This window comes from Pelophylax lessonae (genome assembly GCF_965119305.1).
Source record: "Pelophylax lessonae genome assembly, chromosome: 3".
In the NCBI taxonomy this organism is placed as follows: Eukaryota; Metazoa; Chordata; class Amphibia; order Anura; family Ranidae; genus Pelophylax; species Pelophylax lessonae.
The window spans coordinates 70,458,051-70,471,317 of NC_138770.1; the positions used below are offsets into that span (position 1 = coordinate 70,458,051).

At 45.8% G+C, this 13,267-nt stretch overlaps 1 protein-coding gene across 1 annotated transcript in view; it reads left to right on the forward strand.

Moving 5' to 3' along the window:
• LOC309549333 (fucolectin-5-like) overlaps positions 1 to 13,267 on the forward strand; it is a 108,619-nt gene that overhangs the window by 58,966 nt on the left and 36,386 nt on the right. The window contains exon 2 of the mRNA XM_082249532.1: positions 5,484 to 5,781. Within this exon, the coding sequence (XP_082105658.1) occupies positions 5,484 to 5,781 (298 nt within the window). The remainder of the gene's footprint in view (positions 1 to 5,483; positions 5,782 to 13,267) is intronic.

A 13,267-nucleotide genomic window follows, 5' to 3' on the forward strand; every position in this document is an offset into this window, starting at 1 on the left:
TTGCACAGAGCAGCCTGGATCCTCCTCTTCCTGGGTCCCTCGTTGATGCTTCTGGTCCCTCCCTGCTATTGAGTGCCCCCCCAGCAAGCAACTTGCTATGGGGGCACCTGAGCCAAGCTGCAGCTTCATGTGTCCATTCAGACACAGAGCTGCCATTTGGCCTGCCCCCTCTCTCTCTCCTGATTGGCTAACTGACTTTGATTGACAGCTGCAGGAGCCAATGGCTGTCAAGGGACTCATGGACATCGCTGGATAGAGATGGGGCTCAGGTAATTATTAGGGAGTGCTGAGGAGGCTGCTACACCCAGAAGGTTTTTATCTTAATGCAAAGAATGCATTAAGGTAAAACAACCTTCTGACTTTACAACTCCTTTAACCAGTTGCTGCCCGCCCGCCATCATATTACGGCGGAGCGGTGCGACCATTGTTCTGGGCCGCCGCCATATGACGGCGGCCCATTCAGCAGGACAGGCGCGCGATCGTGTGCGCGCCGCCCTGCACTGCCGGTGTCGGCGTGTCCCCGGGACACACCCCGTCACCGGCAGGGGGGAAACAGCCAATGGGCATGGCTGTTTCCCACGTGATCGGCTGTGTTCCAATGACACAGCCGATCACAATAGAGGAGCCCACAAGATGACCGCGCATGCAATATCGGGAGCGCGCAGCGCGGTCATGTCGGTGGCTCTGTGTTCCCTAGGAACACAGCTAGTCACCGGCGGTAGTAAACAGTCACTGACAGTGACTGTTTACTATGTGATCGGCTGTGAATCCATTCACAGCCGATCACAAAATGTAAACACAGAGCAGTAACTCACTGTTACTAGCTCTTCTCCCCTCATACAGTTTCCAGTGTGAGGAGAGCAGAGCTAGAAACAGTGAGTTACTGCTCTGTACACCTGTCACAAAGTAAAATCACAAAAATAAAGGTCCCCACACAGTCCTCAGCCCCCCCCCCCCCAATTGCACCTGTCACCCAACAGTCACCTCATCAGTGCCCAGAAATTGACACCCATAATGTTCACATGTGAGCGTAGCGATCGCAGGCAGAATCACAACGATTCTGCCCGCGATCCGGAAATCATTGCAAATCGCGGGACGCCTGTGCGTTGCCCGTGATTTGCAATAGCACCCCAAACGCTGTGCGATGTTGCCGCCATTTCCGCCTGCCGAATCGCGGTAACATCGCGCAAACATCGCATGACGCCCAAAAAAGGTACAAGAGTTTCTTTGGGGCGTCATGCGTTGTTTGCGCGATGTTACCTCGATTCGGCAGGCGGAAATCGCGGCAACATTGCACAGCATTTGGGGTGCTATTGCAAATCACGGGCAACGCACAGGCGTCCCGCGATTTGCAATGATTTCTGGATCGCGGGCAGAATTGCAGTGATTCTGCCCACGATCGCTACGCTCACATGTGAACGTAGCCTAAAGTTCACCTGTCACCAGAGACTGCCATCAGTACCGCCGTGCACCATCGCCCGTCACCTGTCACCCATCGGTGACTATCGCCCGTCACCTGTCACCCCATCAATCACCGTCACCTGTCATCCCATCAGTCATCGTCATCTGTCACCCTATCATTAATCGTCACTTGTCACCCCATCAGTGATCTTCACTTGTCACCCCATCAATCATCGTCACTTGTCACCCCGTCAGTGATTGTCATCTGTCACCCCATCAATCATCGTCACCTGTCACCTCATCATTCATCGTCACCTGTCACCCCGTCAGTCATTGTCACCTGTCACCCCATCAGTCATTGTCACCTGTCACCCCATCAGTCATCGTCACTTGTCACCCCATCAGTCATCGTCACCTGTTTGCCATATACATGCAACCACTTACCGACCGCCTAACGACTATATGCGTCGGCCATTAAAAGCTAAATACTGGGGTTATGGCAGCAGATAGCTGCCATAACCCCGGTATTTGTTTAAAACGGCGGGCGGTCAACTTTCAGATAAGGGTGGTCCCAGTGGCGGATTCGCCACAAAATTACCCTTACGGTGCAGGGGAAGAGGTGCCCCCCCTCCCGCCACGTCCCAGACGTTTTCCCAGCTTACTGGACCCGCCGGCAGCGGGAAAAACTATCCGGTCCCGGATCCTCAGAGACAGGAAGTCGAGTGAGGGCAAGATGGCCCTCACTCGACTCTATGGTCTTGGGGGACCGGAGCTGCGTCAAAAGTCGTTGCCTAGCAACCGGTTTAAAGGGCCTGTTTTTTTTTTTTTTTTTCCTTTTTCAACAATTAGTTGTGAGGTGTGAGGTCTTTTTGACCCCAGATCTCACAATAAAGAGGACCTGTCATGCCTATTTCTATTACAAGGGATGTTTACATTCCTTGTAATAGGAATAAAAATGATCAAACATTTTTTTTTTAAACTGTGTAAAAATAAAAAAATAATAAATAAAATAAATAGGAAAAAAATAAAAATTAAAGCGCCCTGTCCCCGTTAGCTCGCGCGCAGAAGCAAACGCATACGCAAGTCCCGCCCACATATGTAAACGGTGTTCAAACCATACATGTGAGGTATCTCCGCGATCGTTAGAGCGAAAGCAATAATTTGAGACCTAGACCTCCTCTAAGCTGGTAACCTGCAGAAATTTTTAAAATGTTGCCTATGGGGATTTTTAAGTACCAATGTTTGGCGCTATTCTGTGAGCATGCACAATTTTGAAGCATGACATGTTGGGTATCTAATTACTCGGCGTAACATTATCTTTCACATTGGGCTAAATTTACTGTTTTGTTATTTTTTTGTTCAAAAAAGGGAATTTTTAAAAAAAAAATTGCATTTGGAAGACTGCTGTGCAAATATGGTGTGATAAAAAATATTGCAACGATCTCCATTTTATTCTCTAGGGTCTCTGCTAAAAAAAAATATATATAATGTTTGGGGGTTCTAAGTAGTTTTCTAGCAAAAAAAATGATTTAAGCTTGTAAACACCAAGTGTCAAAAATAGGCCCAGTCTTAAAGTGGATAAATGGACAACTTTGTGAAAAGTGCTACTTGGATGTTAGGCCTATGTATGTGGCCAGGCTGTGTAAAAGTGTTACACATGTGGTATCGCCATACTCAGGAGGAATAGCAGAATGTATTTTGGGGTGCAATTTTTGCTATGTACATGCTATGTGTTAGAAATATTGCATAAATGGACAGCTTTGTGTAAAAAAAATGTGTTTTCATTTTCTTTCTACAGTTTCCAAAGACTTGTGGAAAAAAATGACACATTCAAAAGACTCATTATGCCTCAAAAATTATATGTTGGGCTGTTTGCTTTCCAAAATGGGGTCATTTTATGGGGGTTTCCATTGTCCTGGTGCTCCAGGGCCTTCAAAAGTGCGATAGGTTGTCAGGAAATTATATGTGTAATTTGTGCTCCTAGAATGCCGGACGGTGCTACTTGGATGTTAGGCCTCTGTATGTGGCCAGGCTGTGAAAAAGTCTTACACATGTGGTATCGCCATACTCAGGAGGAGTAGCAGAATGTGTTTTGGGGTGTAGTTGCAAGTATACATATGCTGTGTGAGAGAAATACCCTGTTAATACGTCAATTTGTAAAAAAAAAAAAATCTTCATTTTGCAAAGAGTTGTGGGAAAAAATTACAACTTCAAAAAACTCACCATGCCCCTTATTAAATACCTTGAAATATCTACTTTTCAAAAAGGGGTCATTTGGGGGGTATTTGTACTTTCCTGACCTTTTAGTGTCTCAAGAAATGAGATAGGCCTTCAGTACATCAGGTGTGGTCAAGTGTGATCAATTTTCAATGATTAGCACCATAACTTGTGGACTCTATAACTTTCACAAAGACCAAATAATATATACTTATTTGGGTTATTTTTACCAAAGATAAGTAGCAGTATAAATTTTGGCCAAAATTTGTGAAGAAAAATTACTCATTTGCTAATTTTTATGACAGAAACAAAGAAAAATGTGTTTATTCACAATATTTTCAGTCTTTTTTTATTTATAGCACAAAAAATAAAAAAACCAGTAGTGATTAAATACTTTCAAAAGAAAGCTCTATTTGTGTGAAAAAAAGGACACTAATTTTTTATGGGTACAGTGTTGCATGACTGAGTAATTGTCATTCAAAGCGTGAGAGTGCTGAAAGCTGAAAATCAGTCTGGGCAGGAAGGGGGTGAAAGTGCACTGTAGGCAAGTGGTTAAGTTCTCTTAGAGGGCAGATCTCTGCACTCCAGGTCATATCCAAAGGTTAATGTATGAACTGTTCTATACTCCTTGAATGCCTTTGATGGGGTGCTGCATCTGAGACTCAAGGGAGAGCCACTCTGCGTGGTTTTACTACTTTCTGTTAACTTCCTTGCCAGCTAAAGATTAAATCTCTTGTAAGTCCAGCTTGAGTAAAGACTGAGCATTAAAGACAGCCTCTCTAAGGGCTATCACATCAGCCAGGAACTTTGCCAGGATCATGGTCCTTCGGACACTTTGGCGGCTTGCTGCTCCAGAAGGGATCACTTTTAGTCCAGTTTTGAGTAAAGGCTCAGTCATGAAGTTAGCCTCTCTAAGAGCTTTTTCCTCAGTCAGGTAATTTGCCAACTTCAGAGTTTTAAACTAAAAGGGACTTTTTGGGCGTTCTGCCTAGTTTGAGTAGTGTCTACATATACTCATACTGGGATGAAATCCAAGGTGAATTGTTCTCCCCATATTCAGGACATGTTTTTTTGGCTAGTTAGTTCTCAAACACATGCTGCCATGGAGTCAGTCAGGAAAAAGGAAAACTCCTAGAAAATACTTATCGTAATTTTCCTTTTCTGATAGACTCCGTGGCAGCATGGGTGCCCTCCCAGTGTCACAAGTAGGCTAGATACCGAACACAGTCTTTGGCTCAGCTTTAACATTTTGGAAGTGAGGTCCTATGGGGTAAACATATGCTGCCACAGGGTCTATCAGGATAGAAAAATAAGGTATTTGCTAAATAAATTTCCTTTTTCTTACATAAATATTCCTTAATTTTGTAATGCATGTTTAGAAAAAGCGGGTTTCAGACTCTTTGAAAAAAACATGTAATTGTTATGAAAACAAACACACTAGTGTTATCAAATTCACCAGCGTATTTCATCTGCTGGATTCTTCCGTGGCTCATAGCCAAAAAGAAGGACCCTAATCTGACAATCAGCCACATATTAACCAGAACAGTGCTAATAAACTACATGTGTTGACCCAAATTGGATCACACATGTTTGGGATGGGCCACCACTTGACTTTGAGTCCAAGCATGAAACCAGCTAATCATTGGCAAGTAATAGCACACTGACTATGAATGGCAGCGCAGGTACTGTAAGTATGAGGAGCTAGAAAAACATCTACTACGAAAAGAAAACACAACAAAATCTCTATAGTGATTAAAGCTATTAAAAATCCCCCATGTGCTTCTGCAGTATATATCATGTATCATCTCTCTCTTACTATTTAAACATTAAGTAATATGTAGCTCTACTTTCACATTGTCTAACAGATCGGAATGTTGCCCTTCAAGGTCGAGCAACTCAGTCTACAATTATAAACAATCAATGGGGCTTCCTGGGAGCAGCAATACATGCAATAGATGGTAACCAGGATCCAAATGTTTCCCATGGTTCCTGCTCACATACAGACAATCAACTCTCTCCATGGTGGCGGGTGGACCTCCTGAAACCGTACAAAATTGCCTACATTTCCATCACTAACAGAGTAGACTGCTGTAGTCAAAGACTGAACGGTGCTGAAATTCTCATTGGAAACTCTCTGTCCAACAACGGAAACAATAATCCCAGGTAAGGATGATGTGTGCATAATATTCCCCTTTAGGCTGTGTTCACGCTAGTGTGAATTGGATGCGGTTTTCCCTTCATCCAATTCGCATGACAAAAGAGAATGACCAGCTCTTAATGGAGCCGGTTCAAACATCCCCATGACGGCTGCGAAGCGCATTGCACAGGAGTCCTGTGCGTCTTTGGCTCTGTTTCAAGTCTGAATTCAGGCAAATATTCGGGCCTGATTCATCCCTGAAATTAAGAAAAGAGATGCACTGGACTCCTGTCGTGAGTCGCATCCATATTAAGTGTGAACCCAGCCTTAACCACCGCTCTAATATACTGTACACCTTATGGACCAGAGCAGTTTTTGCATTTCTGCTATGGGGCTTTGATAACTTTCTCATTACTTAAAGTGAAATTTTACCTATAACAACTTGATAAAAACATATTTCTTTAGCAAGGGACATACATACCACATTAATTATGCTACCAAAATTAGTGTGTGCTTCCAGTATTGGTACAGCCTCTTCTTGCTGGAGGCTGCCATTTTGCTGAAGCTGAACAGCAGTAAACATCAGCTCAAAAGGGTGTAGGATATGGGACTTTTCAGGTTCTCAGACACATAGCAATACAAGATTTTTATAATAAAAATAAACATTTATTTATATGAAAAAAGAATTAAAAAAAACACTCATACAGTCAAATTTCATATATGAAAGTAGTATTATTCATTGTGCCTTTACTTCCAATCGGTTTCGCTATAACAGCCTCCTCAGGGAAATGCACAAAGTTTATACTACTGAGTAGTAAATAATAATAAACACAAAAAATATGTCTACAACAATACAATATTATTACAGATACACAAAGCACAAGGTTAGGCTAATCAATCCTACAGAAGTTCCTATATAGTAGCACCATACCTGTGTGCTGTATGGAACGATTAAGTCAGTTAAAAAGTGAAATTGAATCTGTCACCCAGGGCCACACACATCCATGAATCCAAGGAAAAGTCAGCAAAAACAGGTCTCTGCAGAGGGGGTAAAAAACGGAAAACAAATTTGTTGTTAATCCTGCATCAACAACAGCAAGGCGTCCTGAACAAAGCCCAAAAGACAATAATTCAAAACAACTTGTGACTCACAATTCTATTCATGGTATAACTTTAATGATTTTAAAATTCACTTACCTGTTATAGTGATAGATCTAAGCAGTGACCTCCACTGGATGGCACTCTAATTGTAGTAATGAATATAAATTAAGGACTCCACTGGATAGCGCTCAGCTGTTTTATTACATGTCAATACTTTAACTGGGATTACAAGGTGCACCAGACACAGTGGCGGCTGGTGCTCAAAACTTTTGGGGGGGCACAAAAAGAAAAATGTAATAGGTATTGCTTCGCGTCAAAAAACGCAGTAAAATATTGCGTGACTTTGAAGTCATGGTACAGACATGGCACAGGTGATGGTATAGGCATGGCATAGGTGATGGTACAGGCATGGCACAGGTGATGGTATAGGCATGGCATAGGTGATGGTACAGGCATGGCACAGGTGATGGTATAGGCATGGCACAGATATGGTATAGGCATGTCACAGGTCATGGTACAGGAGATGGTATATGCCCCCTTTCAATGCAGTGACCAGCGTACATGCCCCCTTTCAATGCAGAGACCAGTGTACATGCCCCCACAATGCAGAGTTCAGCGTGCATGCCCCCTTAAATGCAACTGTGCTGTGCCCCCTTCAATGCAATGAACAATGTGCTGTGCCCCTTCAATGCAATAAACACTGTGCTGTGCCCCCGTCAATGCAATAAACACTGTTCTGTGCCCCCTTCAATGCAATGAACACTGTGCTATGCCCCCTTCAATGCAATGAACACTGTGCTGTGCCCCAACAATGCAGAGTTCAGCGTGCATGCCCCCTTCAATGCAATAAACACTGTGCTGTGCCCCCTTCAATGCAATAAACACTGTGCTGTGCCCCCTTCAATGCAATGAACACTGTGCTGTGCCCCCACAATGCAATGAACACTGTGCTGTGCCCCCTTCAATGCAATAAACACTGTGCTGTGCCCCCTTCAATGCAATAAACACTGTGCCCCCTTCAATGCAATGAACTCTGTGCTGTGCCCCAACAATGCAGAGTTCAGCGTGCATGCCCCCTTCAATGCAATTGTGCTGTGCCCCCTTCAATGCAATGAACACTGTGCTGTGCCCCCACAATGCAGAGTTCAGCGTGCATGCCCCCTTCAATGCAACTGTGCTGTGCCCCCTTCAATGCAATAAACACTGTGCAGAGTTCAGCGTGCGTGCCCCCTTCAATGCAACTGTTCCGTGCCCCCATCAATGCAGAGTTCAGCGTGCGAGCCCCTTTCAATGCAGAGCGCCACAGCATTGTCCCCAATCACTGAAGAGCGCCACAGCATTGTCCCCAATCACTGCAGAGCGCCACAGCATTGTCCCCAATCACTGCAGAGCGCCACAGCATTGTCCCCAATGATTGCAGAGTGCCACAGCATTGTACCCCAATGATTGCAGAGCGCCAGCATTGTCCCCCAATGATTGCAGAGCGCCAGCATTGTCCCCCAATGATTGCAGAGCGCCAGCATTGTCCCCCAATTATTGCAGAGTGCCAGCATTGTCCCCCAATGATTGCAGAGTGCCAGCATTGTCCCCCAATCGATGCAGAGACCAGCGTGCGTGCTCCCTTCAAACTTACCTGGCGGCGGGGCGGCTCAGCTTCTTCCTCTTCTGCGGCGGGTCCTTCTCCCTCGTCTCGGCGGCGGGAACCGGCGGGCGGCCTGCTCCCTTCAAACTTACCTGGCGGCGGCGCGGCTCAGCTTCTTCCTCCTCTTCTGCGGCGGGTCCTTCTCCTTCGTCTCGGCGGCGGGAACCGGCGGGCAGCCTCTCCTTTTCTCTGAGCGGCGGTGACGGTGAGTGACTGACGCAAGCACCGGCACCGCCCCCATTGCGACGTCAGCGATATCCTGGATGATGATTGGTCCAGGCTGTAGACTGGACCAATCACAGCCAGGATATCAGAAATTGGGGGTGTCCAATCACAAAGACTTGCGCCCAGGATACCCCCCTACCCCCCAGAAGGCAGCCAATCGGCGCCTCTTCTGGGACGTAACCCCACCCCACCCCCCCCCCCCAGCCACCAGTTCCTTCAGGCGAGGCCGGCGAACCCAATTTTTTTTTGTACAACTTTATTTGTTCGTTTTTTTTTCTTTTTTCTTTTTTTTTAGGGGTAGGGGGGCGGTGCCCTGGCGCCCCCTATGCACGGGCCGCCACTGACCAGACGCTAAAGTGGGGTACACACTAGTAGAAAATCTGCCGAAAATTCCCGTCCGAGGTAAAATCGTACGATTTTCGCCTAGTGTGTACACAACTTTCAGCAGCTGATACCGACATTTTCAACGAAAAAAACGGAGGGACAAACACCAAAATTTTTATCGTCCGTCCCCAGACGACCAATTTTAAGTTAATGTGTATGCAGTACGTCCACGAAAAATTGGATAAGAAAGACGGCGCATGATCTGAAGTTGCTGACAACCCGGAAGTCTAGGAACAAATGTCCCAAAAGAAAAAAAAATCGGACGAGAAATTTTGTGAACATTTATGCACTGTCAACTAAAAACGGTAATGAACGCTGAGCAAGAGAGAGAAAAATCGGAGGATATTTCGTCCGATTTCCATCAAGTGTGTATGGGCCTTTAGACATAGTTGGTTCCTTTGTAGAGATGGCCTTGCGGTTCGCCCAGGGGTCAGTTCGTGGCGAACTTTGCTAGTTCGCAGTTCGCCGATCTTGCAAACATATGCCGTTGTTCGCGGCGGCCATATTATTTTATATTGGGGAGAACTTTGACCCATGATACAGCCATCAGGTGGAACAGAACAGCCAATTGAGACATTTCAGCACATGGACATACCCCCTACCTTATAAATAGACCTGAGCTGGCTGCTATTTTACATTCTGCTTTTTGTCAGTGTAGGGAGAGGTTTGCTGTGTGCACAAGGGACAGATTGTCAGTGACACAGATCGCTCTGTTATAGGTCCACAAAAGTCCTTTCAAGGAGTGGTACTTGGTATAGGTGTACTATCTACAGTATATTCTCTCTTTTGTCAGTGTAGGGAGAGGTTGGCTGTGTGCACCAGGGACAGATTGTCAGTGGCACAGATCGCTCTGTTATAGGTCCACAAAAGTCCTTTCGAGGACTGGTATTTGGTATAGGTGTACTATTCTTTGGTGTGCACTATATAGGGGTGTAATCATAGGTGTGCGCAGCCTATTGCACAAAGCTCAAACACACATGAGTGTGTATATATATATATATATATATATATATATATATATATATATATATATACACACACACACACTATATATACATACACACTTGTCAAAGTATTGGAACGCCTGCCTTCACACACACATGAACTTTAATGGCATCCCAGTCTTAGTCCGTAGGGTTCAATGTTAAGTTGGCCCACCCTTTGCAGCTATGCCAGCATCAACTCTTCTTGGAAGGCTGTCCACAAGGTTTAGGAGTGTGTCTATGGGAATGTTTGACCATTCTTCCAGAAGCGAATTAGTGAGGTCAGTCACCGATGTTGGACGAGAAGGCATGTCTCGTAGTCTTTGCTCTAATTCATCCCAAAGGTGTTCTATCGGGTTGAGGTCAGAACTCTGTGCAGGCCAGTCAAGTTCCTCCACCTGAAACTTGCTCATCCATGTCTTTATGGACCTTGTTATGTGCACTGGTCCAAATCATTTGGTGGAGGGGGGGGGGATTATAGTGTGGGGTGTTTTTCAGGGGTTGGGTTTGGCCTCTTAGACTTTTAGGGCGTCAGCATACCAAGACATTTTGGACAATTTCATGCTCCCAACTTTGTGGGAGGAGTTTGGGGATTGCCCCTTCCTGTTCCAACATGACTGCCCACCAGTGCACAAAGCAAGGTCCATAAAGACATGGACTTAGCGTGGGTGGTGGAAAATTAACTTAAAGTGCAATAATTTACATTATAATAGTAACTAAGACATATAAAATTAAGTGTAACAATTTAAAAAATAAAAATTCTAAAGTGCGCTACTGGTGTGAGCCTTCCAACTAAAAAGTTTTTGCACTTAAGTTAAATTATATGGCAAATATCTGTAGAGGGTTCCACCATCACTGCTAAGTTTTGAAAAAGATATATGCCTTATTTTCCTTTTGATGTGCATTACATGTGAGGCACTGATAGGGACTGATAGGCAGCACTAATGGGCACTTGTTCTCAGCACTGATTGGCACTGATGAGGCTGCACTGATGGCCACTGATTGGCAGCACTGATTGACACTGATGAGGCTGCACTGATGGGCACTTATTGGCAACACTGAGAGGTGGCACTTATTGGCAGCACTGATGGGTGCTGACAGGTGGCACTGATTGGCAGCACTGCTGGGCACTGATTGGCAGCCCTCCTGGGCACTAATATGCAGCACTTATGGCGGCATTGGTGGGCACTTATTGGTGGCACTGATAGGCACTGTTAGGTGTCACTGATGGTCACTGATAAGGCGGCACTGATAGGCAGCACTGGTGGGCACTGATAGGTGGTACTGATGGGCACTGATGAGGTGGCAATAATGGACACTGATAGGTGGCACTACTGGGCACTGATAAGGTGGCACTGGTGGGCACTGGCGGGCACTGATGAGGTGACACTGGTGGACACTGATAGGTGGCACTAAAGGGGAACTGATAGTTGGCACTACTGGGCACTGATAGGCACTGTTAGGTGACACTGATAGGCACTGATGAGGTGGCACTGGTGGGCACTGATGAGGTGGCACTGGTGGGCACTGATAGGCGGCACTGGGGGGCACTGATAGGTGGCACTACTGGGCACTGAGGTGGCACTGATAGGCACTGTTAGGTGACACTGATAGGCACTGATGAGGCAGCACTGGTGGGCACTGATAGGTGGCACTGGTGGGCACTAATGAGGTGGCACTACTGGGCACTGATAGGTGGCACTACTGGGCACCATTTATGGACACTAACAGGGGAGAGGAGAGGTTCACATTCAGCAGATAGTGAGGCTTGCCAGAGCCGCTCAGTGTGTGACACTGTCATGTAATGTTACTGCTTGCAGGGAGAAAGACCAGCTGTCAAAACTCAGCGGTGATGTCGGGGGTGTCACACACTGAGTGGCTCTGGCAAGCCTCACTATCTGCGGGAGCCAACAGCACAGCCGCCTCTCCACCGAGTATCTCACAACCCTCAGTGCCAAAGATGGAGATCTTGGGAGACAGCCGGCCCTACACTAACAGACACAGGGTGATTAGGGTGGACCCAGGCAAACCGGGCACACCCTAATCACCCCGTGTGCATGCCTATGGGTGTAATACACTTATAATTTACTTTCTAATATAGAAAGCATATTATAGTGGATTTGTATTGTGCACTGTGCAGCATTGGGACTGGTGTGGTGAGCATTTCTGCAGCAATACTACAACTACAAAGAGTGACAAAAGCACATTTAAAAAAGTATTATAACTAGTGTGATAGACCAGTAGCCCCCCCCCCCCCCCCCCAGTGTATTTGGGTACTGCAAAAAATGTTGCCTCTTTTTATGCGTTAACTCTGCTACACACAGTGACAACAGTAACTGGCCAATTTTTTGTAAAACTGGTGTGATAGACCAGTGGCCCCCTAATACCACAGATTGAAGCGGGGTGTTATCTAACAGTATACTTTCATAACAGTGTATTTGTGTCCTGCAAAAATATTGCCTCTTTTGCTGCATTAACTCTGCTACACACAGTGCCAAACTTACTGGCCCATTTTTTGTATAACTAGTGTGATAGACCAGTGGCCCCCCAATACCTCAGATTGAAGTGGGGTGTTATCGAACAGTATACTTTCATAACAGTGTATTTGTGTCCTGCAAAAATGTTGCCTCTTTTGCTACGTTAACTGTGCTATACACAGTGACAACAGTTACTTTTGTAGAACTGGTGTGATAGACCAGTGGACCCCCAATACCACAGATTGAAGTGAGGTGTTGTATACCTTTTTCTAGATATATTTTTTCTAGATTCTGATTCTCTAGAGACTTTTGTCACAGGGTAATTTAAAAAATGACAGGCGGAGGAAGAGGCAGGCCCTTATGCAGGGGTGGTAGGGGTAGGGCAGGAGTAGTAGGCCGGAGACAAAGTGTGAAGTTTCAGAAGGTGCGTTCTATTACGTCAAAGGACTTACCAGACTCGGTTGAGTGGCTCACTCAGCCTTCATCTTCTGCACCCTCCTCATCCTCTCTATCTGCACCCTCTTCACTCTCTGCTGTGTGCACCCCCAAAGACACCACCACCAACACCACCATATACCCTCCACTTGAGTCACTGGAATTATTTTCCGATCCATCACAAGACATTTGCGATGCGCAGCCATTATTGGCATCGGAACAGGAAGAGGAGGTAGCAACAGCCGTCACCCAGCAGTCTGACGAC